The sequence below is a fragment of the Ursus americanus genome, chromosome 18, assembly GCF_024610735.1.
Source record: "Ursus americanus isolate L20-20 chromosome 18, mUrsAme1.1.p, whole genome shotgun sequence".
In the NCBI taxonomy this organism is placed as follows: Eukaryota; Metazoa; Chordata; class Mammalia; order Carnivora; family Ursidae; genus Ursus; species Ursus americanus.
The window spans coordinates 33,244,008-33,270,193 of record NC_142144.1 but is presented as its reverse complement, the minus strand read 5'-3'; the positions used below and the strand labels follow the sequence as shown (position 1 = coordinate 33,270,193).

Sequence of the window (26,186 nt, the reverse complement as noted above, 5' to 3'; positions counted from 1 at the left end):
TAGTAGGATGCTGTCCTTCTCTGTAGGTTTTAACTGAGGTCTCAACAGCTGTCAGAGTTTGTGCTTTTGTTTTTAAGAGATGAGAAGATGTGTAATGGCTTTTACAGAAGTCTAAAATGTGTCATGTTAATGTTTTGCAGGGAGTCCCCAAGTCATCCTTCCTGACTGAGGAGAAGAGAGCCAGGCTAAAGACCAACCCCGTGAAGGTGCACTTCGCTGAGGAAGTGCTTGTCAGTGGACACAGCCAGGTGCGTCACTAGTCAGGAGCTTGAAATTACTCTCCATGAAGCTGGCAAGCTGCCTCCTGGCACCTACCACTTTGAGCCTCTGGATTCTTGCAGCACAGAGAGGATACCAAGGGAGTATAGTAGGTTTGCTAGGGGCTCTGAGCACCCTCAGTAAGATGCCTGCAGACCATGGACAGGGAAAGCCAGGGAAAGAAGCATGGGGTGTGACTGTCTGTTATTTTGTGACTCCATTCTCTTGCCCATGAAATGTCAGTAGGTTCCAAATGCTAATTTCTCATTTTGAACCTTCAAACCTAGTGTTCCCTCTATATCGATAGTAGTGATGGTAGTGGTGGAGATTGGCTCCCCCCCACACCCGAAGAACCCATTATGTGTTGAACTTCTATTATGTGAACCTAAACTTTTTGGGCACATAATCCTTAGTCATCACAATACCCTGCAGGGGAGGTATTTTAACACAAGAGGAAGCAAAGGCTTAGAGAATTTAAGAGAATTAACCTCTGAGATCATATAGCAACAAAACATCCGAGCCCAGGTCTGTGTGATTTCAGTTCTTTTGTTTTCCACTGTAACATGCTGTCTAGTCCTTTTTGATATGGAGACGTCCAGGATTGGGGGTTCAGAGGACAAATTTGTAAAGGGAGAGTATTAGCTGAAGTTTGATGTTTTTACTGTGGACTCTTGGATTAAAGACTCATTTATTCGTAGTGCACACATTTTCTTCCCAATGGTCTCAAACTATTGCCATTCTGAACTCAGCAATCAATATTAGACTTTGAAACTTTCAAGTCACAGCTTGTCTTTATCTGGTCTTCCCGCTGTAGAGACCAGCAGGTGGGGCGTTGTGGCGATTTTAACGAGGGGTCCAGGCGATCTCGTTCACATCTGTAGAGTCCTCATTTTCTACCTCGCCTGCTACTTAACAGGCCACACCTTCATTAGACCTGAGAGTGGAAGGTGGATTTGTCCATGAAGGGGACAGTGGGAGGCCTAATGTGTTAGAAAAGACCCGACACCCTGTCACCTGGTCATGTTTGTGTCTCTGTGTGTCCATGTTTGTGGAAATGGATTGAACCTCTTTAGCAAATTAAATTTAGATTCGGTATGCATTTCTAAGAGTAATACACAGTGATGAGAAGTAGGGGATAGAACCAGCTCAAAGGACAGGTAGAGAATAAGAGTTCTACAGATGTGAACCGGATTACCTGGATCCTATGTTAAAATGGCTACCATCCCGCACTCGCTGGTATCGTGAGGAGACCAAGTGAGGACAGGTTTTGACCTGAACTGGGTACAAAAACTGGTTCAGAGTTTTGGTAGGTGTGGGAGTTTAGAGAAAGAGGGCTCTAAAAAGGTATCTCTGGGGAGACTTGCAGGTCAGAGCGCCAAGTCTCTGTGTCAGCCGCATAAGGCAGAGACAGCAAAACCAGTGAGAGTTCCTCACTGTCACCTACCTATTCATCCTTTCATGAGTTTAAAAAATGATAAAATTGGAGCACCTGGGTAGCTCAGTTGGTTAAGCGTCCAACTCCTGGTTTCAGCTCAGGTCATGATCTCAGGGTCCTGGGATCGGCCCTGCTTAGGTTCTGTCCACACTCAGTGGGGAGTCTGCTGGAGATTCTCTTTCTCCCTCTGCCCCTGCCCACATGCACTCCCTCTCTCTCCCTTTCTCTCTTTCTAAAATAAATAAATAAATAAATCTTTTTAAAAGATAAAAAAAACAGGGGTGCTTGGGTGGCTCAGTTGTTAAGCGTCTGCCTTCGGCTCAGGTCATGATCCCAGGGTTCTGGGATCGAGCCCTGCATCGGGCTCCCTGCTCGGTGGGAAGCCTGCTTCTCCCTCTCCCACTCCCCCTGCTTGTGTTCCCTCTCTTTCTGTGTCTCTCTCTGTCAAATATATAAAATCTTTAAAATTTTTTAAAAAATAAATAAACAAACGATGGTAAAATTGGTTGTTAACTTTTTCCCCTGAAAGCAGTTAAGGCCCCAGAAGAATTTAAAATAGTAAGCTAACATTTGCAAAATGCTTAACTTTGTTAACAGTTAAAGAAATGCGGAGGGAAATATGAAGAAGTGCCAATTTACACTTAGTAAATTAGCACAAATAAAGCAAAAAAAAAAAAAAAAGTGTAAGGCCTGACGCTGACCAAGTAGCCACAGTCATGCACTAACCAGTGGCTTTGTAAATCGGTTTCATCTGTTTTTATGTCGGAGGGAAAAGACAAAACATAATGAATGCCATAAAAAAGTGGCCCAAGGATCACATTCCTATTAATTTAGTCTATAAAATAATTTAATGCAAAAATCCATGTGTTCAAAGATATCTATGGTACTAATACTTAAAAGAAAAAAATTTAAAAGAATGCTCAATGTCTAGGGCCGAGGAATGGTTAAATCCATTCTTGATATTTCAAACCAATAGAAGATTAGAAGTCCATTAAAATTACAAACATTAAAGCCCCAGGAAAAAGTGTATGAAATACGTGTTGAGTAAAAAATGAAGATGAAATGGTGCATGCTCTATTATGGCCGCTCTCTAAAAATGATTTACGGGGTTAGATAAAAATTGGAAGAAGCCTTAGAGAAAAGTAAATGGTGGTAGTTATGTGATGCTGCTATGGATGTATTTTTTGGAAGTCCCAGATAATAAAGTCCCAAGGAAGAAATTTTGCCCTTGGGAAATCCAAAGATGAAGGTCATTCTGAACACCCAAAACTGGAGAAGTGAGGCAAGAACAGAGCAAGCAGTTTGCAGTCTGTCATCCCTGATTGTGAAGGAGCATTGCGATCTGAACATACCCCCCTTTTCCTTCATAAAACTACTGTTTTTTTTTTTTTAAGTCATAGAGAGTGATGAGTGTGAGTCTTACCGAAAAGATAAGAGTGCCCTTCTAGTTAGAAGATGCAAAATTCTCATCTGAGGCGGACTGTCCTTTTTTTTGCAAAAAAAATAGGCTTCTCTACCCAGGTGGGCTTTATACCTAAACTCTTTCCAGAGATTAAAGCTGGGGGCAGTTTTAGCTCAAGTCTTGGGGACTCTAGACCTGCTTGCTCACTAATTCTGGAGGACACCAACCCCCAGGGTCCTCTTTATTTGCAGTTAAGCACTCAGACGTCACTTTTATGAGAGCCAGCCCCGGGGGGATTCTCTAATTCTCTTGCCTTGCCCCACCCCAGGAATTCTGGCTGGCACGGGGTTACCAAACACACATCAGTCCTGTGCCTGCTTCCCAAAAAACCCTCCAGGAGTGGCAGAATCCCTTAGGAGATTCCATAAATCTGGGGCGATGGTTGGAATGCGTGAAGGTGGAAGTAACCCTCTGCCCTTCGGTGGTGCTTCACTACAGGGAATACAGCTGGAAAATGGGGGGTTCCAAGGGAGCTTCCCACCCCGTCAGCCCCCCCCCACCAGCCCCACCAGGAAAGGCCCTCTGGGGTGAGTGTGCAAGCTTGTCATCTGATTTATTAAACTGTATCCCATGAGGGTAGCAAGCATAGGTACTGAAGTGGCAGCTGGTGGTTGTGAGACCTCATATGGGCTCATGCGGTGCCATCAGGGTCGCATGCATCGTGACAGGGCCCACTCTTCTCCACCTCTCATGTCTGACACTTGTAGTGGATATCCCCGGAACATAGCATGCCTGTGTCTGTGTGGCATCGACCTGGTCCATTGGAGAAGTTTCCAGATGCCAGGAATCAGCCCATGACATGGTGAGGAGGCCAGGGAGGATCCTGCTCTCCACATTGGATGGGGGCAGGGGAGCTGAGGAAAGGAAAGCGGAAGGAAAGGCCAGTTTCAACACTACTCTTGTATTTTCCAGGGTAATTCTCTGCTCTGCATGCCCAACGTGCTCAAGCTGTACTTGGAGAACGGACAGACCAAAGCTTTCAAGTTTGAGGCGAACACGACTGTGAAGGTATTAAGAGTAACCTTGAGTCTCTCTCCCAGTGAGAATGTGCTGGCTCCCAGGACCCCCAGGCGTCGTGCCCTGCAGCTGCCTTGGTGCTCCTACAACCGTTATGGGCTGGGGACCTGCAATAACCCAAGCTCTGTGTTACCTCTTAGTTGTACAACCACCCAGCAAGATGTGTTTTATCACCATCTTCCAGGGCCGGAAATCAGGCCTCAGAGGAATGAAGTACCCAAGGCCTCTGACAGCATCTAAGCCTTCATTCACCCTTACCACTGGGCTCCCTGCCTCTTGTATGTGACTCCACCGGCTCCCCAAAAGACTAGTGCAGCTAGAAACTCAGGCAACGTGTCAGGGCAGGCCCAAGATCTGTATGTTCTGTTCTGGGTTGAAGACAGTTCAGCTTATACCTAACAGGTTCCTCCGTAGGAGGGAGCTGCTGCAGGGGTGAGGGTACAGACTAGGTAAAGGGCGGTTTTGTCTTGCAGAAGCTTGCCATCTCGTTGCGGGAGGGTAGACATTCACGGAGTCCCCGAGAGTCCAGGGCAGGATGAAATAAGGGCTGCAAAGACAGGGACCAGGAAGTGCTCTGCATGCAGGGGAACGAGCACCATCTGCTCCTTCCTGTCAGTATGGCAGAGGAGGCTTTGCAAAAAAAGCTGGACCTGAGCTGCGCTTTGAAGGGCCACCAAGAATTCAATAAGGGCAAGTGGGGGACAGGGCTGTTGGCGGGGGTTCAGGGCGCACATCAGTCTGAGGAAGTCACATGGACTAATGCAGAGCCAGGAAGGCAAGCGCTGCCCAGGAAGTAGTGATCCATCCAGCGGAATGGGAGCACAGGCCATTTTCTCGTGGGAGGAGCGGGAGATGGCCCAGGCTGGCTGTGGAGCACGCTGCGTGATGGGAGACAGAGGTTGGATTTTATTCACAGGCAGTAGGGAGTGGCACGACAGCTTCTGAACAAGGGGCTAGATGGTATTCGAGTGAGGCCCCAGTGAAGAAGCAAATAAAGGGGGTTCAGGTGGGCCAGTGCAGCCGTAGGTGATGGACAGTAGCCGAGATACACACTCTCGCACACACCCACACACACCTACCCCCCTCCCCACACACACATACATGCACACAGCCCGTGTTCCTCTCTGTCACTTTCCTTTGGCAATTCCTAGAGCTGCTCCGAATGCCCTCTCCCATTCTTGCCCCCGCGTGACTCAGGAGAAGCTGGAGAAAGCCTCTCTGAACCCGGGAAGCCCTTGCTCAGAGAAGGAAGAGGGAGGAATGGATTTGTTAAGTGTTTACTACAGGCCTGCTCCCCCAGTAACCTTGTGAAGTGATGAGTGTTCTCTACCATTTTGTAGATGAGATCACAGGCCCAAGAGACCTCCAGATTGTCAAGGTCAGCTAGCTCGTAACTGGCTTCAGACGTGGTCTGTTTATGAACCCTGCCCTGGTGCTTGCCACACTACCATTCTGCACCAAAGTTTTGCAAATGAATTAGACAAGGTTTCTACCTCTGCCATCCTTGATCCAAGTGCCTTGGGATGAAAGGCCTGATTTATTTAAAGTGAGCCCCACTTTGTGGACAAGAAGACTTTGAGAGGATTTACAATAAAAGCATACACCTCGGGATAATTAGCTCCCAGATGATAGACAGACAGAGTTGGGGAAATGAGCAAGGTTTTAGCTGGTATAATACTGGTTAATTGTACTTATCTGTAGTAACCAAATTTTTAAAAGTAAATCTTTTAGCTCTTTATGACAGAGGGGGGTAGGGGAGCATATAAACAAATCCTGTGAGTCAAAAAAAGGAAAAATCACGTCCGTTCAGATTGACTTTTCCTCCCTGCTCCCTTACCAAAGGAAGCAAAGTTCTTGCAGTAGAAAACCCCCTTTCTCTGACTCAAGAAAAATATTATGTCATTCGACCCAGTGAGCAATTGTGTGCCTGCAAAGCTGTCAGGGACACAGCACTCATTTACCCAGGGTCACACCCAAAGGGAGCCCAGAGCCTCGGGCTGGGGCTGGGGAAGGTGGGGGACCCGGGGATAACTCACTGTGCACTGAGAAAAGTGCAGCGTGCTCAGGATCATGAAAGTGGGATATGAAAACGGTATGCTGAGGCCTCAGGGCTCAGAGAGCTGCCAGCTGGTGAACAAGGAAAAGCCTCCAGGGAAGCCAACTTGGAAAGATGGGCGGACCGTTGACAGGAACAGGCCCTGTGTGGCATGTGAAGACAGCATCCCAGGCCTGGGGAATGGCACCAACAGAGACCCAAAGATGGGAATGTTTGACATGAGTAGAGGGCTTGTCCATTCTGGAAAACAGGATGGAGGTTCCTCAAAAAGTTGAAAATAGAGCTACCCTACAACCCAGCAATTGCCCTGCTGAGTATTTACCCCAAAGATACAAATGTAGTGATCTGAAGGGACACCTGCACCCCAATGTTCATAGCAGCAATGTCCACAATAGCCAAACTATGGAAAGAGCCCAGATGTCCATCGACAGATGAATGGATCAAGGAGATGTGGTTCACGTATACAACAGAATACTATTCAGCCATCAGAAAGGATGAATACTGAAGATTTGCACTGACATGGATGGAGCTAGAGGGTATTATGCTAAGCGAAATAAGTCAATCGGAGAAAGACAATTATCATATGATCTCACTGATATGTGGAATTTAAGAAACAAAACAGAGGATCATAGGAGAAGGGAGGGGAAAATGAAACAAAGCAAAACCAGAGAGGGAGACAAACCATAAGAGACTCTTAAGCATAGGAAACAAATTGAGGGTTGCTGGAGGGGAGGGGTGTGTGGGGATGGGGTAACTGGGTGATGGATGTTAAGGAGGGCATGTGATGTAATGAGCACTGGGTGTTATATAAAACTGATGAATTACTGACCTCTACCTCTGAAACTAATAATACATTATATGTTAATTAATTGAATTTAAATTTTAAAAAAGGAAAAAGAGGGCTTGCGAGCACAGTGCATCGGAAGAGGCAGCAGCAGATCAAGTGGGAGAAGTGGATTGGCACTTGATGCTGGAGAGCTTTGAGTGTGACGCTGAGGAGTTCGGATTTGGGCTAGCAGGCCATGGGGGTCCCTGACTATTCTTGAGCAAGGGAGCGCAATCAGGACACAGTCCATCCTAGGCTTAGCAACTTCCTGTAGAGCAGGGGTCAGCACACTTTTTCTGTAAAGGGTCAGATAGTAACTATTTCAGGTTTTATAGGCTGTAGGGTCTCGGTCACGGTTCCTCAACTCTGCCATTATAGCAGATGGACACGGCTGTGCTCTCATAGGACTGGAACTACGGAAGCAAGCAGTGGGCTGAATCTGACCTTTGGGCTGCGGTGTTCCAACCCCTGTTCTAGATGCAAGATGGAGGTCAGATGGGTAGTAGTACAAAGTGGAGAAATGGGTGAGCTCAAGCCACGGTAGACATGGGAAGATGGAGTGGGGGACAGAGTCAGGAGACGGGCTCTCCATCAAGGCCAGTGCAAAGCAGGCATGAGATAATGCTGAGGTCCAGAAGCAGACAGATTCTTCAGGACATAGTCACTGGTGAGTTATGGAGGGTGATAGAGCAGGCAGAAAGAGGATTCACACTGGGGGTCATGAGGAGCAGGTAGCCCCTGAAAGTTTGGCACTTACTAAACCTGAGCGTCTGGCAGGACATCTCTGATGAGTCTGTGATGATTATTTATTCACTGAGTGAAAGTTTACTGAACGCCTTTGAATGCCAGGCTCTGGAGCACAAGACAGGCAATGTTCATATTCTCAGGAGTTTACCATCTAGTGGGGGAAAGACAGTAAGCCAGAAGACAGCTATTAGCAGCTAGCATGTATTGAACTTGCCATCCGCTAGATACTGTTCTGAGTGCCTTAACTGGGGAAATTCATACACAACAGCCCCATGAGATAAGTGTTGTTATTACCATTTTACAATGGAAACACTGAGGCATCGAGAGTATAAGGAATTTAACAAGGGACACACAGCTAGCTGTGATGGTCTGGGTCTAGAACCCATTCACTTAACCTTACTGTCTCTTACTAAAGAATATAGCTTTATTGAAGCACATAATATTAAATATCAATGACAGAAATGAACGGGACCCTGAGACAGAGAATGGCCGGAGCAATCACATTTAGATACAGTGAGCAGAGAAGGCCTCTCCGAAGGGAGGGAAACAGCCTTGTGAAGAGTAATGGGAAAAGTGTGCCAGGCAGAGAGCAGCATGTGCAAATGCCCTGTGGCAGCAAAGACTGTGTGATGACAAAAGGCCGCTATAGTGAAGGAGGGGAGTGTGGCATGGCAACTCTACTAGCATAGCCCTAATGATCGTTCCACGCTATCAGCCACTCTGAGACATAGGCATCATTACCCTCCATTTTGCAGGAAGAAACTGAGGTTGAGAAATGTTAGATTGATGTCCCAGTTGCAGCAGGGGTAGGTGGTGGGATTCTGTCTGGTTAGCAGTTGAGGATGCAGACCCCAGCAAGAGGATGATTCCAGAGACCCTGAAGAGAGGCATAAGCCCCCAGTGCATGGCTTCAGCCTTCCAATCGAGCAAGACAGGATGGCTGTACAGGGGGTGCTGGAGCCCCGAGGCGAGGATAGCTGTGGGTGGAGGGCCACGAGGGGCGATGAGAAGTCCCACCTGCAACGTAGGAAGGTTCGGCTGCCTACGTTGGCAGTGGACCCATCAGCACAGGCGTTTTTTCTCCCTGGCGGCACTGAGGAGCAGAGAGAAGGTCAAAGAGGCCCTCCCTGCTCTGGGCCTGAGCTTGAGGGCCAGCCTGCCCCTCAGGTGACCCTTCTGCCTCTCTGTGCCTGGCAGGACATCATCCTCACTGTGAAGGAGAAGCTGTCCATCCGCAGCATGGAGTACTTTGCACTGGCCCTGGAGGAGCAGTACAACATCTCACGGCTGCACCTGCTGCACGAGGAGGAACTCATCCAGCAGGTACACCTGTTCCTCCTCGTGAGGAGATCTGGGCTGGGCAAGCCACACACCTCACCCAGAACCTTCGGGGCTAGGGCTCAGCACATGTGCAGTTTTGACGCACTTTCTTATGCCCTCACTCAGCCCGGGGATGACAGGGCGAGAATCAGGGCTGATTTTCATATGATGTATGTGGGGTCGCATTTTGTGGATGTGGAGACAGTGACTTAGAGAAGGTGACTTACTGAAGGTAACGAAACCAGTAGAGACCCATCTTTTACTTCCAGCTCTGATGATCTTTGAGAAGTCAGGGAAGCATTTGTTGCTGAGTCTAAGCCCTTTTTGGAGACTTACCCCTGAGCTGGTCCCTGATGGATGGACAGGGCACAGTCTGTCTGTAGCCCTCAGTCTTTCAGCCATTCAGTGATTTGTTGTATCAACTTTTTAACACTTCTATTCCATTAGCATGGAAAAAGAAAATCAAATGAAATCCCCAAGATAGTTGAAGTAGAAAAAAAATGAGGGGCATAATATAATAACAATGTATACTAGGCTATTATTTGTGGAAAAGAAAATAATACACATAGGTAGAAGCATATATATATACACAGACTGTCTCTGAAAGGGCAGCTAAGAAATTGCAAGCAGATTTCTTTTGGAAAGGGGAACAGTTTGACGGGGTCAGTGGGAAACTTTGCTCTTTTGAGCCTTTTACATCTTACACCCATGGGAAAGTCAGCAGCAAAGGTCGGCAGCTGTCTTGGGAAGCACTAAAATTGAAATCTATGGGGACTTTCTTCTTATTATTTCAAGTTGCTTTGTGCAATAGCTGTGAGAATAAAGGCGGTGAGAAGATTAACTGTATCTCCCTTACCCATTGCAGGTGGTAGAAAGGGAGGAGTCACATGACTATCGCTGCCTCTTCAGGGTGTGTTTTGTTCCCAAGGACCCCCTGGACCTCTTGAAAGAAGACCCTGTGGCCTTTGAATACCTCTATCTGCAGGTGACTGGACCTGCCCTTCCTAAAATAACAGTGGTCGTTCTCAGAGATGGCACATTGGGTTATTTTGAACACGAGCTTAAGGCAATTAAGCAACTCCCTGGTAGGAATTATCTTTATCCGAAGGAGAAGAGGCCTGATTATCCCCTCACAATTTCCCTTTCTGTCACTGAGTTGCTATGTTAGGAGATTTGCTATGTATTAGTGAAATTTAGGCTTAGTCCTCAAGCCTGTGGATGATACATTTTCTACTGCTATTTAGAGTTATGGTTTTTATGGCTACAAGGGGCTTAGTGCTTCAAAGCCTTATTTTAGAAATGATGGAACTGAGTCTTGGGATGGTCACATGATCTGCCTGGGTCATGCGTTTGGTGGCGGAGCCAAAACTGGTTGCTTGGCCCCTAGCCTGGTGTTCGCCCTTCTTTGCCTGCTCGGGTGAGATTTATCATGTCGTTTTTATACTGATGAAAAAGAATCATTTGGGAGGCGTGACCATATTACAGATGAGGTAACTCAAACCAGGTGGATTAACTTGCCCAAATCTCACAGAAATGGTGACAGCAAAGAACAACACTAGTTTATAGTTGTATAATGCTGTGTTCCGGTGCCTGCTGTCATATGTTACCTAACTGAAACCTCACAGAGACTGCGGAAGGTAGACTTGACTATCCTCATTTAGCAACGGGAAGGCGCCAATGTTCAGAATCTTAGTGAGTTAACCAAGGTCACATGGCCAGAAGTTGGCAGAGCCGGTCTCAAAGCCTTTCTCCTGAAAGAACTAGAAACACACTCCATCTATTCTCGTCTCCCAATTCCTCTGATGTAATCTCTCCTAGAGCTGCAGTGATGTGCTCCAGGAGCGCTTTGCTGTAGAAATGAAATGTAGCTCTGCGCTCCGACTCGCAGCCCTGCACATCCAGGAGCGGATCTACGCATGTGCTCAGCCACAGAAGATCTCTTTGAAGTACATAGAGTGAGTGGCAGGGGACTTGTAGGTCCCATCAACAGCAGCTGTGTTGCATTTATAACCTGGCTGGCCCCTGGCCAGGATGGCCAGATTCCACAGAAAGCTGATACTCACCTACCTACCCGTCCATCTGTCCATTGTCTTTCCATCCATTTCCCTCCCACTGCCTCTGACCCAACCCAGGCCCCCCAGATTTCAGAATCTGGCTGCGCCCTCTGGGGCAGAAGCCAACAGCAGATGGAATGACACAGGATCCCTTTGTATATTCCCAGTTCCTGAGAGAATGTCTTGGGAAATCAGTTGACAACATCAGTGTAAAGCTCTTCTGAGGGCAGAAATGCCTTGGAAATTAATTTTGTGTGAGCCATTTGTGTTGCATTATATTCCTATTAGGGCAGTTTCAAGTCCTGGGATTCCAACACCTCCTTATTCTTAGCCTAAATTTTCATTCTGCTCTGGGCAGCATCACCCAGGTTTGTTAACCCACTCACCAAATCTCAGCTCTGTCCTGTCTGGACATCAAAATCCATTGGGGAATCATATTTAAAAAATAAAACAGATTCTTGGTCCTGTTCCTCAAATATTGGATCAAATCTCCAGGGAGTGGGACCTGAGAATCTATGTTTTTAACCAATTTCTTGGGGGAATTTTGAGGCTGTTAGGCTGGTACCATTCTGAAGCATGACTAGGAGATTCACAGGTGCTCTGTGTTGCCTTGTGAGAGTATGTTATACATGTGTGATCATTATTTCTCACCCACATTGTAGGAAAAAGAAGATTGAGATCTGTTCTGATTAATAGAATATCATACGACACCGGGGCACCTGAGTGGCTCAGTCGGTTAAGCATCTGCCTTCAGCTCAGATCATGATTCTGGGATCCTGGGATTGAGCCCCGAGTTGGGCTCCCTGCTCAGCGGGGAGTCTGCTTCTCCCTCTGACCCTCCCCCCTCCCTTGTGCTCCATTGCTTGCATGTGCTCTCTCTCTCTCAAATAAATAAATAAAATCTTAAAAAAATAAAAAATCATACCACACCAAAAGTAATCAGCTCCCAGAAAGATAGGTGGGGTTTAATTCCTGAATGGTTGTGGTTTTTATGGAGAGAGTGTGTGTATTAAATATATATAAATATATGAAATTTATAAATTTTATGTATATTTATACACACATGTATATATATATATGCATATATCTTCTGTTGAGAAAGAAGCTCACGTGTGTGTGTGTGTGTGTGTGTGTGTGTGTGTGTATGCATATATCTTCTGTTGAGAAAGAAGCTCTTGATTGCAGTGTTCTGGGAACACTCAGTTCCTGAATCAAATGTAATTCTGCTCTTCATTAGAGCCAAGTATACTGTAAAAATGGTGTCTCCAATATCTCATGGCAGGAAGGACTGGGGAATAGAGAACTTTATATCTCCAACTTTACTCCGAAACATGAAAGGCAAAGACATCAAGAAAGCCATTAGCTTCCACATGAAGAGGAACCAGAATTTGCTGGAACCCCGACAAAAGGTAATGTCGTGGCTTCTGCCAACACCAAGCCTGCCCCCACCCCCAGCTGTCTGTTGTGAAACCTCAGGGAAAGCATTTTCAGTACTGTGTGGATTCTAGGCAAGCAAATAACTCTAAGTCTTTTTCCCCCCTATTTAAGCAACTTATTTCTGCTGCCCAGCTACGTTTAAATTATCTACAGATCCTTGGGGAACTCAAGACATATGGTGGAAAAATCTTTAATGCTACTCTAATGGTACGTATTCTAGAAATGTGGACCCCTACTCTTATGAGAGACTGCAGAGGTCCTCTGAAGATCAGTGTATCTTTCAGCCTAAAATTCCTGAGCACCCTGTTACGTACTAGAATTTGGGAAGCGAAATATTACATCATCAAGGAGTGTTTATCATGCTTGGTGCCAGCCCCGTAACAGATGCTGGGGGAGGCAGAACTCAATAAGACATGATTCCCACCCTCAAACAATGAAACAAAGTACCCAATAGACCAAGTGAGGCCATGAGAAAGGAGTGGGACTGTTGCCGTGGAGTTTGAAGACAGAGGACACCCCTGCCAGCTTTGGGTTGAGTATGGGAGGGGGAAGGTTGGATTTGGCCAGATTTCAGTATGGAAGAAAGGGCATTCTGAGGGAAGGGAAATGTACGTACACGGTTTACTCTGGCACTTTGGGTATATGAAGGCCAAGAGGAAGAACGGGAAATCGTGAAAGAAAGATGAGAGTGTTAGATTCACTGCCAGGCTGGGGTCCTGATTGTTCAGAAGGGAAGAACTGAGGGTGGATCTGAGAAGGGAAAAGCAAAGCGAAAGAGCCTCTGCCGTGGTACTCCTTCCTCCCCCAGCTTGCTTTCTGGAGCCTAGGCCTGGAGCTCTGTGCTTTTCAGCAGTCCGTGACTGGGGGGCTGTGGCTTACAGGGACTCTCCCTCATGGCACTGTTCAGACAGCCCCAGAACCCTCCAGCACAAAACCAGACAACTGGCCCATTACAGGGTTTTTAACATATTAACAAAGCTCCTTTCAGTGTGTATTTGGTGTGCTTCTCATTTACAGCGATGGGTCAGTTTAATCAGATTACTGACCTACCACTGTAGATGGAAAAAGAGAATCAATGTTTGGAGAGAAAGGAAGAGCGTCAGATAGGGGAAGGGAAAAATAGTTGAGTCTTTGTACAGGTGGGTGACAAAAAGGTGGAAAAGAGACTAGATCACAGAAAGGAAGGCTTGAAGGTACAAGAAAAACTTCCACTTTTCCCACGGGCTAATCCTGTCCTCTCCCAGCTGTCAAGTTCCTGTCCCCAGCCTCCCTTGACTTTTCCTATCTAAGGTGGGAACTGGTAATGGGAGACGCCAGCCACACTGAACTGGCTCTCGGTGCTTGCTGGGCACGCGGGGCTACCCACGTAGATGAATACCAACTCTGTTGTCAGGGAGCTTAACGTGAATTCGACACTTGGATACGAGTAATTACAGTGAGAAGTGGCAGCTCAGCGCTCTCAGAGCAGTACAGAGGCTGTGGTGTGGGAACAACACAGAGGGGAAGTGCTACTCTGGCTTGAGGAGACAGATCAAGCAGATGTTTTCCATAGGCACTAGATTTTGATGGAAGTTTTTTTTTTTTTTTAAGATTTCTTATTTATTTAATTGAGAGAGAGAGAGAGAAAGAGAGCAGGAGCAGGGGGAGGGGAAGAAGCAGACTCCCTGCCAAGCGGGGAGCCCGATGTGGGACTCAATCCAGGGACTTCGGGATCATGACCTGAGCTGAAGGCAGACGCTTAACCGACTGAGCCACCCAGGTGCCCCTGAAGGAAGCTTGTAAAGAAAGGTCAGGATTTCAGTAGGGTGCAGCACGACTATGGGCATGTAGGTGTGAAAGCACAGATTGTGTGTAGGAAACAGGCAATAGTGCCGTGGTTTGGCTCTCTGTTGTGAAGTGTCCTGTGGGAGGTACACTTCATTCAGCTGTGGGTGGGGCCCAGATCGGGCCATGGCCTAGTTCGGCAGTCTAGGGAGGAGGGGGTGAGGGAGGGTCTGAAATAAAAATCATGGAGTTTTGCAGAGAGAGGTGTCCTGTCTTGCATGTGCAATGTATTTTCACTCACTTGTGAATGAAAACTAATTCCTCTCCTACCTGGATGCAGTTACAGGATAGAGAATCGTACATTGCCCTTCTAGTTGGAGCCAAATATGGGATTAGCCAAATTATCAGTAGCAAACTCAACATCATGTCCACATTGGCAGAGTTCGCAAACATCAGCCGTGTAGAACTGACAGAAGAGTCCGAGAAAGTGAGCATGGTCAAAGTGTATCTTCAGGATGTCAAGGTAATGCATGGGGAAGAGATTTTTTTTTTAATAATAATTTTTTATTATGTTATGTTAGTCACCATGCAGTACATCCTTAGTTTTTGATGTAGTGTTCCAGGAGTCACTGTTTGCGTATAACACCCAGTGCACCATGCAATACGTGCCCTCCTTGATGCCCATCACCAGCCTATCCCAATCCCCCACCCTCTCCCCTCTGAAGCCCTCAGTTTGTTTCCCAGAGTCCATAGTCTCTCGTGGTTCATTCCCCCTTCTGTTTACCCCCGCCTCTTCATTCTTCCCTTCCTTCTCCTAAGGGAAGAGATTTTGAATCCAACTTTTGGAATTTGGGGCTCAATTATCCTAGGGTAGTTTATGAGAATATGGGTATGAACAAAATCTAATATCCAGCATTTGCTGAAGAGGATAAATCATCCATCCTGTATCATCAAAAGGAAAGTAATGAACAGGGTTAATTTTCCTGGGAAGGTCCTAAAAGGGTTTGGGTTTTATTATGTTTTATTTTGTTTGTTCGTTTGTTTTTTGTTTTTGTTTTTGGTGTAAACTGAGCTTGGAATATATACTTTCCTGATGGGTTTAGAAACTTAGATGGGAGCACCAGATGATTTTAACACATGTATGGGACCAGACTGGCTGCCCGAGAGTTTTGAGTGGCAGCAAGGAGAACGGGTAGATGATACAGAGCGCTTCCTGAGCCTCTCTGCGAGGCCCTGCATTGCCCCTCCTTTGCTTTAATTCTGACATGCCCAAGGATGCATTATTAGTTATTGTGGGTTTTTTTTTTTTAATCACCCTCTTCTTCCTTCTCCATTTGCTCTCCATTTCTTTTTCCAGGTCAGGTGTTGAAGGGGCCCCACTACATGAATGAGCAGGGTGGGATGGGGTGGTTGGGATGGGGAGGCTGGACTAGGGGGTGAAGAGGCAGGAGACATTGTAGAGATTCAAGCGGAGGAACCCTCTGTGAGTGTGTGTGTGTGAGTACGTGCATGTGTGGTTGTGTGTATGTGTGCACGTGTGCATGTATGCTTGTTTCGAGTCTTGCAGGTGAGAATAGGAGACACCAGGAGGCCTGCCTGTGGGCTATGGCTGGACTTACGTGGAATCTCTCATTGGCCCCACGTGGCCTTGTTGTCAATCTTCAGACTGTCCCTTAGCCCTTTATATAAGAGCTCTCTTTACCTTCAAAGGTTCTGACATTGCTGCTGGAATCCAACAGTGCAAAAGACCTGGCCTGCCTGATTGCTGGGTACTACCGGCTGTTTGTCGACCCAGATACCTCCATTTTCCTCTGGCCGGGAAGCAAACAACAGGTGCACCGGGTGTCTGCTGAAGAAGGTGAGGTGCTGAGGCTGGCTGCTATAAGGACAGGCCCTTTGCACAGCCTAAAGGGAGGGGGGGAGTTGAGTTGAGCTGAGACTCCCACCCAAGTGGATGAGAGCTATTTTTCCATTTATTTCCTTGTAAGCAGTTGATCTTTCTAAAAATCCTAACTAGAGAGGCTTTCTTTGTATCTGAGAGTCCCCTAAAGCCATGAAATGCTGTTGAACGCCTCTGATTCCCTGTAGTATTTCCTAAATCATCTCTAAGATCCACTGTATTTTATCTTTATTTTAGCAAAAAAGATGTCATTTATTCAGAAAGTACAGATGACCTAGCGTTTTATTACATGTCCAACAGAATGCTCTGTTGCATTCTCTTGAATTATCATAGAAATTCTCAGCCTTACGTGGTTAGAAGAAAGGGGGTACTGGCGATAGAAGGAAATTGAAATCGTATATAAGGAATGAGGTAGTGGAGGCCAGATGAAATGAACGGTCTCCCAGGCCAGCTCCCAGTTTCAGTCAGGCTTTGGCTTCAGCGCTGTTGCTGCAGCATTTTCCCACTGGCTTGCTGATAAATGCTGGAACACTCCCACTATGGCTAATTTCAAGCTATCCACGTGATGTCATTGAACGCGGAGATGGGAAGAGATGCTCAGCAGCACAACATTATATAGCATTTCCTCCATTTCGGTCAAATAGGCAAAAATAATATCAAGAGATTAGATGATAGTAAAATAAAGTAAAATAATTAGGAAGCGATGAGTTTTGGGTACTTGTTTTGGTTTTAACATGGTTTATGAACAAGGGATGATATCTTAGAGTCTAATCAGACAATGCAGAGTAGGAGCAGTTGTGAAGGTCTGGTGGTGGGAGGGTCTGCTTCTGCTGGGGCAGGTGGCAGTGGGAGGGAAGGCATTCGGGGGTGGGGGGCAGGGCGGTGTTTGAAGTAATCTTGAAGTTAACCAGGCAAAGAAGAGAGGAGAGATGATTTGAAGCAGAGGGGACAACATGGAGGCATGACACAAAGGGCAAGGTCATGATCTGTGAGAAGCTCTCTGTGGTAGCTGGAGCATGTGAAGCCTGTGGGGGATGACCAGGCTGCTGAGAAGGGGGTGGGGGAGCACACTGTGAGAGGGTGACCAGGCTCCTGAGGAGGGGTGGGGCTACACCGTGAGGCGGTGACCAGGCTACTGAGGAGGGGTGGGGCTACACTGTGAGGGGGTGACCAGGCTGCTGAGGAGGATTTGGGGCCATACTGTGAGGGGGTGACCAAACTGCTGAGGAGGGGTGGGGCTGCACTGTGAGGCGGTGACCAGGCTGTTGAGAAGGGGTCAGGGCCACACTGCGAGGGTGTGTCCAGGCTGCCGAGGAGGTTGGGGCCACACTGTGAGAGGCCTTAACTCCCGTGGGAGAACTTCCCTGTAGGCAGAGGAAGCCATCAGGGGGTTTAAGTAGAGTATGATGTGATCAGAGAGAAGTTTTTAGAAATATCACACTGGAGGCTATGGTAGAAAACAAATTGGAGACCTGGCTCAATGCCCTCAACCTTCCTGCCATCAATCCTTCCTGAGTACCAGCAGCTAGATGAGTTTTGATTGTCCTAAAAGCCCTGTAGCACTAGTGGGTCCCCAAGGCCAGACTTCAAAATGGTGCCAGTCTCTTGCCCTCAGAATCCCACAGAAAGTTGCTAAGAATACAGATTCTCAGCCCCATTCCCTAGATATTTGACTTAGTACATCAGGGTTAGGGCTGAGAATCTGTTTTATTTTTTAACTATGATTCCCCACCTGGGGATAGGACAGAGCTGGGATTTGAGGTGGGGCCTAGCCAACCTGGGTGATGCTGCCCATAGCAGAGTGAAATCCAGCCACATAACTTCATGTTTCCATGAACACATAGCTCTCCTCAGAAGTAGTCCTGTCTCCATTCCACAGTTCAGGTAGATGTGGGAAAGTAGCCCTGATGTGTGAGGAGAACGTGGACTCTGGAACCCCACGCGTCTTGGGTCAGCCAGCCAATATGGCATGATCTGGTCTGGCCACCCTGGAAAATGGGAGGACAGGCAGAGTGAGGGGTGGGAGGATATGTGCCTCTGCTAGTCCCTGAATGCTGCCTTGTAACCCTGGGCTCTCTTGCATGACAGGCTACGAATCCAGGGTGTGCAGCGACTCAGAGGAGTCCTCTGAAGTGGACTGTGTGCTGGAGCCTCTCTCTGACAGACACCCGCTGAAGCTGGGCCCCTGCAGACCACTCGAAAAAGAGGAGCCGCCTCCTGGGGACAGCCCCACACCTGAGGTGGCCAGGAGGGGCCCAAGCATCTCTGGGGCCAGCAGTGTGACAGACAGCGCTGAGTCCGAGGCGTCCGACTCGGCCAACACTGAGAGCCGAGGCTGCAGGACCAGTGGCTCCAGCGAGTCCATGGATGCCCTGGAAGAGGATGACTTGGACACTTGCTCTTCCAGCAGGTCTGGCTTCTTCCACTCCAGCTTGCTGGCGTTCCCAGAGACTCTGGGTTCTAATGGCCAAGAGGAGAGAAGCAGGATTGAAACCAGTGGCTTCCTCTGTCTCCTGGACCTGGCCCAGAAAGCCAGTCCTCTGTGCCAGAAGACGGAGTTCTCAGAGAGTCCTGCTCCTGAGACTTTCAGCTGGGGACCAGAACTGAGTGCAGTGAGGCTGGACCCCAGGCTATATGAGGGCAGCCAGACCGACTACTATAGCCTGTGCTCCAATGTCTCCCTGGCCAGCCACCTGAGTGACAGCTCAGAGAGCACAGCTTCCCGGCAGGGCGGAGGCCTCCCAGCCTGGGATCAGCAGGGCTGGACTGAGGCCCAGCCCAGCTCCACTCTGGAAGCCCTGGCCCCACACCTGCCACTGGCCTTGGAGGACGGTAGCTCCGATGAGGAATACTATGATGCCGCTGACAAGCTCACACCCCCAGGCGCCCTCTCAAGTGAGTCTTCCCCCAGCAGGTCTGCAGGCTTGGCAGGCAGCTCCTGAACACCCAGCAGGGGCAGGGACCAAGCTTGAAGGGAAAACACATGAGTAAAGCAGGGTCCTTATCCTTGTTTGAGAAAGCCCAACAAGGCTCAGTGGACCAAATTGTAAGCGTCATAACTTCAAGTCAGGGCTACGATGGAGGTTCAGAGAACTGTAGGTGAGCAGAGATGGGACGCACTAATTCAACAGCGGGAACTAGGAAAGGCTTTGCAGAAGAGGTAGTAAATGGGCTGGGCCTTGTGAAATGGACAGAATTTACACAGAAAAGGGTTTGACAGGAGTGCTCGGCAGAGGCAAGTGGCTGCGTCATTATTGACCCCGACGCTACATTCAATGAGGCTTTGAAGCAAGAAGAAACTGATAGGCCATTGGTGGCCACTGAAGAGACTCAGACGTAAGAAAAGGCAGGGTATCTGTCGGTCCTGTTTCTTTCTGCTTCCTCATCCTTTCCTCCACAAAGAGTATGGGGTGTCTTTCCACATAGAGGGACTTCCTGAGTTGACTTGAGATCCTTGCAGGACACTTACACACACACACACACACACACACACACACACACACACACGCACACACTACATGCTGAAGGAGAAAAAATTGGAAAATAGTACATAGACATTGATGGTGACCCAGCAGGAGCTGGGGAAGCTGCAACCCGTTTATTTCTGTTTCAGCCCCTCCCTGTTGTTCCCTGTCCTCTGGTGGTTTCCTATTGCTGGTGGAAGAGAGGCCAGCTCCTGAGCAAATCCCGTGAGGCTTCTCGAGGTCCCCTGTGACATGGCCTCTTTCTCTTTCTCTCCTTCCTCCAAAGCCCTCTTTCTGCATACCTACCACACAGACCTCCTTGCCATTCTTGAAGAGTGCCACGCTCTTTCCTACCTCTGGCCTTTGCAGTGCTGCTCTTTCTGCCTAAAACACTCCTCACCTTGATCTTTGGCTGCTAATGCCCACCCATCTATCAGGCCCCACCTGGAAATTCACTTCCCCCGAAACACAACCCAGACTGCCAAGACTGGGGCTATGTTTTCACAGCCTCCTGGGGGCTTCCTGCTAGCCCTTAGCATTGCCTATAATTGTCTATTTATTTGTGTGATTTTTGTGTTGATGTTTCTCTTCCTCACTAAAAAAAAAAAAAAACAAGGATTCCTTAGAGTGTAAGGACTGTGTGTTTCACACTCAGCCCTGTGTGCCCAGCACATAGTGCCTGACAGTTTTGCTAAATGAATGAATGAACTCTCCACCATCTACCCTGAGTTCATTAATTGACTATACCCCTAGAGAAGGAGAAACTTAGGAGCAGGTATGCACTGTTCTCCAAAGAACCCAGCCAACACCATCCTTGCCCTCAGCTTGCCTTGCTGGGCCAGCCATTGTGCAGGGGTCAAGACGGGGGCACAATAGAGACCAAAACATGGGTGGGCATCAAATCACCCAAGGGACCAGATTTAAATACTACAACTTCTTAGGTGGTAGCCTCCAAGATTGTGATTGAGGAAGCCTGAGGAGCAGCCTTGGAGTAGATAAGGTTTTTAATGAGGTGTAACCAAACTGGAAACAACTGATCTGAGTCCTTCAGATTCTCAAGTGCTGGGATATGATCCTGATTCCTTCTGGCTGATTCCCTGGACTTCTTCACAAAGTGCTTCTCCACTCAGAAAGGTCCACCCTGGTATGCACAAAACCCCTCACACCTGTGACCAAGCCGTGATGCTTTTTTTTTTTAAGATTTTATTTGAGAGCGAGTGAGTGTGTAAGCAGGGGGAGGAGCAGAGGGAGAGGGACAAGCTGACTCTGTGCTGAGTGCAGAGCCCGACACGGGCCTTGATCCCACAACCCTGAGATCTCGACGCAAGCCGAAACCAAGAGTCAGACACCTAACTGACTGAGCCACCCAGGCGCCTGGAGTTGTGACACTTTTTGTCAAGAGAAAGCTCCCTCAGAATCCTCACACATGTAGTGACAATAAGAACAGGGCTGGTAGCAGCTCCTGTCACTGACCTACTGTTAGGCACAGTTCTGGGAGCTTGATATGCACCAGTTCACTGATCCTGCGCAGGAGTGCAATGCTGGCGGCTACCACAGGTACTGACTGACTTGGGTCTACATGAGCACAAAGAAAGAGTGCTAGAAAGATGTCAGATAGGTTATAGAATTGCTGGCAAAGGTGAAGAGCTGGTTTAGACACAGGCAGTAACCAGGCCTGGAGACTGTGTGACAGGATGCCTCATTGTATAATCAGGAGAGTGTAGCTGCAAAGGATGGGCTCTACTTTTTATTATTATTATTTTATTTTTTAAAGATTTATTTTTTTGTTCTACAGAGAGAGAGAGCCCAGTGCGGGGCTTAATCTCATGACCTCGAGATCACGACTTGAGCCAAAACCAAGAGTTGGACGCTTAACCGACTGCCTGACCCAGGCGCCCCTTATTAGCATTTTAAATCTATGTGTTCAAGTGTGAAAATCTAGGAAATTTGTGGCTTTCTAGGTCGTAAATCTGGCTACTTGGCTGATGTGGATAGGGAGCAGGCATGAAGAGTTCCAACAGACTGTAACAATTGGGGAGACTTCATTCATCTCATTTTCATTTTGGTACTGATTTTTATTTCATTTGGTACTGTGACCAAAAGAATAAAATGGGTCATGGGCAACCAAGAATCAAAAAATGTCTCCCACAATTACTATCCCCACTTATTAGATGAGCAAATTGAGGAGGTCAAGATTTAGCATGCCCAAGGATATCCAGCCCAGTCAGGATTTGAATCCAGGCAACCCTGAGTCCTGAGCCCAAGTTCTCTAAGTTTCTCTGTTTTTCTGTGTTTCATGTAGTCTTTCCTTTCTTGATTCTCAGGGTCCAGAGCTGTTCCTGCTGCAGAACCCAGTGCCACAAGCTCGAAGAATACGGTTAGCACTTGCACCCCTGAGGATAGCCTGAATCCTGCGCCAGATGGAAGAGACCCAAGCAGAAGGGCAGGGGTGAAGAAGTATGCCAAGACACTGAGGAAAAGAAGGTCTTTCCTCCAGACCGACTACACCTGTCAGGTCTCATTTCCCCTGGTGCCCTCAGCCTCCCTGGAGAGTGTGGACGACGTGTGCTACTACAACAGGGAGCCCTATCTGGCCCTTGGCGCACCCTCCCCGACTGTGTCCTCTCTGCAGGACATGCAAGGTGAGCCCGGCCTCCTGGAGACCAAGGCCCTGGGGCTGCTGGGTCCCTTGAGGAAGACCAAGAGCAAAAACCCAGCCTCCCGGGTTATGGAGATGGAGCCCGAGACCATGGAAACCAAGTCAGTCATTGACTCTCGAGTGTCTTCTATTTCTGCCATTCGCCTCCGGATTGGCCCCAACCATAAAGAGAGTTCTGGGGATGCCCCCCTGACTGCCACTGTTGCCAGTTTCCCAGCAAGTACCCCTCACTGTTCCAACCCAGGCTCACCTGGTCCAGACAATGCTCAGGAAGAGCCTTCCCAAACCTTGTCTCCATTTCAACACCCGGATGGTAGTGCCCCCAAAGAACTCACCCTAGAGCTTGGGGATGGCACCTCCTCCCTCTCCAATGCTGACCCAAACCCAGGTAGATCCTGCCTGCCCATCAGCCCAGGGCCGCACAGTGCCTCTCAAGCAGACACACTAGAGCTGGGAGGGGTCCAATCTGAAACAGGACTGGGTTCTTTGTTTACAAATCCTATGCAAGAAACTGCCCCCAAATACACAGAGCCTTCGTTGCCTCCTCCAGTCAGGTCTAGAAGCGGTGAATGTGGAATAAATTCAGGAGAGAAGATGGCTTCTTTCCCTGCAGAGGAGGAGCAGCAAGGACAGCGATCTCTGGGACACGATGGAGAAGTTACAAACAAAAATGGCACCAGTTTGTTTCATGATGAATCTGGGCAAGTTTCAGGCAACTCCGAGGAGGACCCGTCGAACGCTGTGGGACAGACTATCGGTATCAGTGCTCCAGCTGGTGGGATCATAGCCTCCCTGCCCTTGAGGCCTCCTGTAACAGGAACTGAGCAGACCCTGCCACATTCCCCCACGGACCCCGCCAAAGGACAAAAAGAAACCCCAAGCCAAGCTTGCCAGGCCCAAGAGCAAAAACTATTGGAAGAGCTGGGTTTAGACCCCGACTTCTTGCTTGGGGACCAGACCATTCCATCAGACTTCCCTCTGCAAGGGGTCAAGGCTGAGCCACTTAGCCATGTGACAGGGGAAGATACAGCCTCTAGGGACCCTCTGCAGCAGATCTCTTTTAATCCAGGTCCTTCTCTGCCAAAGCCACTAGCATGTCCCCAAAAGGAGCCCCACTTAGAAGGTTCAAACCATTGTTCACTGTCAGAAAACAAAGGCAAAGGCCCTAGTATCTGTCTTCCTGCTGAGAAGTCTTTCCTGTGCTTTGCCCCAGAAAGCCATCCTAAAGTTTCTGCCAACCTCAGGATGGCCACATCTTTGGGGTTCGTGGGTGCAAATGAAACGGTGGCCCCTAGGATTGGGATGGAGCAGTGCAGCTGCCAGTTCTCCTACGCCACGTGCTTCCGGAGCCTGCAGCCAGACACAGAGGAAGAAGACAGGGACTTGGAAGCACACCCCACAGCCCCCCTCACCTCACCACCCTCTGCAGGAAGCCGGCTGGCCCTGCCCTGGAGGCCTGCCCGTGCCCACAGCTGCAGTGCCGAGCCCCTGTCGAGGAATAGCCACATCTGGCCAGAGTACTGCTCCAGGGCTCTGAGACGGCTGAAAGCTGCCCCTGCCGGCAGCCCAGAGGGCTTCATCCAACTCACAGAGAGCTTACTGGAATTACAAGATATTTTAGAAGCTTCTTGGGGGAATGGGAACAGACACCCCCCCGAGAAGTGCAGCTGGCACTTTTCAGAAAGCCGGAGCCACCTCTGCATTGGTTCCCAGAAGCTCCTGTCGAGCTGTCAACATGTGATCAGAATGGACCAGTCCCCCGAAGAGATGCAGGGCGCCGTGCGGGACACCTTCCAGCACCTGGTGCAGCTGGCTGGCCTGTGCTTCCAGCTCACAGACTGCGGCCGCTGCTCCGGCCGGCACCGGGAGGCGGCAGGGAACCTGAGGGATGTGGTATACACCTACCGTCAGTTCGTAGAGGCTGCTAAGCTGACCTGTGAGAGAGGCTACCACGACCTGAGTGTGAAACTCTTGGCCCGTCAGTGCACGGCCCTCACGGCTGCCGTGTTCTGTTTGACCCATAAGTTCCGGGCATCCGCTGCCCTGTGAGCGGGCCACTGGCCCAGGCCCCTGCCCTGCCCTGGACACTTTCCCGAGAAGCCCCTCCATTCCTCCGCCCACCCCTCCAAAATGTTTACTAGAGTATTCAAATAAACTGCTGCTTCATCCTGGCCTGACTCATACAGAGTGATGATAAGTTTGGGTCAAAAGCACTCACTCGTATTCATTCAACATTCACTGGAGACGTCCTCTGGGTCAGGCCATGTGTAGGCACTTAGGATATAAAGATGAATAAGACAAGTCCCTGGCCGTGGTCAGGGTGCTCACAGACCCACAGGGGGCATACAGACAAGTAAATTGCCCTCAGTAAACCATACCCTACTAGGAGTTCACCCAGGGGTGTGGAAGCAAGAGGAACTCACAAACTGTTCCAAGATGACAGGGATGAGGGAGGAAGGTGGGGGTCACTGAAAAAGGGTCTTGACTGCTCATATCACTCTGATTTGGCAATAACTCCTTCACAAATAGGAGTGAATACATGTCATATTTGATAGATTCTACCTTCACAAGGTTTGGTTTGCAGTGCAGACCTGGCCCGTAAGCCTGGTATTCTGGGCCCCCTCACTATGACAAGCATAGGTTGCCACTAGGTGGCAGTAAGTTCTTAGTTGCATGGTGACCCACATCGAGGAGTGTGTGCTCTGGGCTTCCTGGGAAATTGACTGCACACCAGAATACTGCACCCTTTTTCTGTTGTAAATATCTAAAACAGCAAACATTAAAGCCATGAATTAGAGTTGCCTTTTTAAGAGTAATACTAGAGCAAAAGAAATATATTTAGTACATTTCTCACTAATCGCAGTGGAGCCAGTTAATCCCAGTTAATTTTAGCAGGACATTGGACAAGCTACTTAACCCCCCCTGTGCTTTGGTTTTCTCTTTAAATATTAAGAGTTCCTGCTTTGCAGTGTAGAAATCTAGTAAATAATCTAGTAAATACTCAGTAAAAGTCAGTAATAACCCCCAGACTTTATGGATGCCCCTCCTAGGGTAAAACCATTTCCTACATTTTGTTTTCAGACTCCAGGAAAACTGATTTCAAGGTACCCTTGGGATGTCTTTTTCCCCTGGCTCCTCTGTCCAGACCAAAGCTGGCTTAGCTGCTCACCTGGGGTTATTAGAGCTCATTCGAGGGGTCTCTTTGTCTCTCTGGTACTCCTGATCAGTTTTGGGTCTGCACGGGCCCCTAATTCCTCTCCACCCAGAAAAATCAGGGGGCAGAATGAGAGTGTTACGTACCTAAGATCTTGGCAATCGGAGGAAAGCAATATTTTGGGAGAAGACCTCTTGTCTTCTAACGTCCCTTGTTAACTAACCAGTTAACCAGTACTTGTGCCAGGAAAAGATTTATTTTCTTAGAGGCCTGTTTCTTTTCACACAATAGTTTGAAGAAAATTTAAGTAAGGCTCTTGAACTTCGATTTGAGGAACAATAGGACACTGAAATAATAAAATTGTATGATATTAAACAGGACTTGAACACTTACCAGCAGAAAGCTCTGTGAAGAGTTGCATAATCTGTATGCTTGCAAGTTAAAGCAAGGAGCTCAGGACTTCAACTCAACCAGGGCTTGAATCCTGGCAGTGTTACTATATGCACTGCTCTGGGCCTCAGTTTCCCCAAATGACAAAAGGAACTAGTCTCATTTTGTGAGGGCCTACAGTGTGCCGGATGCCTTACTTAGATACCTTGAATACATTTTCTTATCAATGGGACAACACCCTAA

General features: G+C 48.2%; 1 protein-coding gene across 3 annotated transcripts in view; it reads left to right on the top strand.

The window, feature by feature from the left end:
- FRMPD1 (FERM and PDZ domain containing 1) overlaps positions 1 to 24,570 on the top strand; it is a 122,101-nt gene extending 97,531 nt beyond the window's left edge. For all 3 annotated transcript variants that reach the window (XM_087869555.1, XM_087869554.1, XM_045780603.2), the window contains 11 exons: positions 141 to 248; positions 4,068 to 4,163; positions 8,999 to 9,124; positions 9,987 to 10,106; positions 10,940 to 11,076; positions 12,458 to 12,584; positions 12,724 to 12,819; positions 14,717 to 14,899; positions 16,087 to 16,234; positions 18,365 to 19,171; positions 22,065 to 24,570. In XM_087869555.1, coding sequence (XP_087725681.1) covers positions 141 to 248; positions 4,068 to 4,163; positions 8,999 to 9,124; positions 9,987 to 10,106; positions 10,940 to 11,076; positions 12,458 to 12,584; positions 12,724 to 12,819; positions 14,717 to 14,899; positions 16,087 to 16,234; positions 18,365 to 19,171; positions 22,065 to 24,448 — 4,332 coding nt within the window. In that variant the 3' untranslated portion in view covers positions 24,449 to 24,570. The remainder of the gene's footprint in view (positions 1 to 140; positions 249 to 4,067; positions 4,164 to 8,998; positions 9,125 to 9,986; positions 10,107 to 10,939; positions 11,077 to 12,457; positions 12,585 to 12,723; positions 12,820 to 14,716; positions 14,900 to 16,086; positions 16,235 to 18,364; positions 19,172 to 22,064) is intronic.
- The last annotated feature ends 1,616 nt before the right edge of the window (positions 24,571 to 26,186 follow it).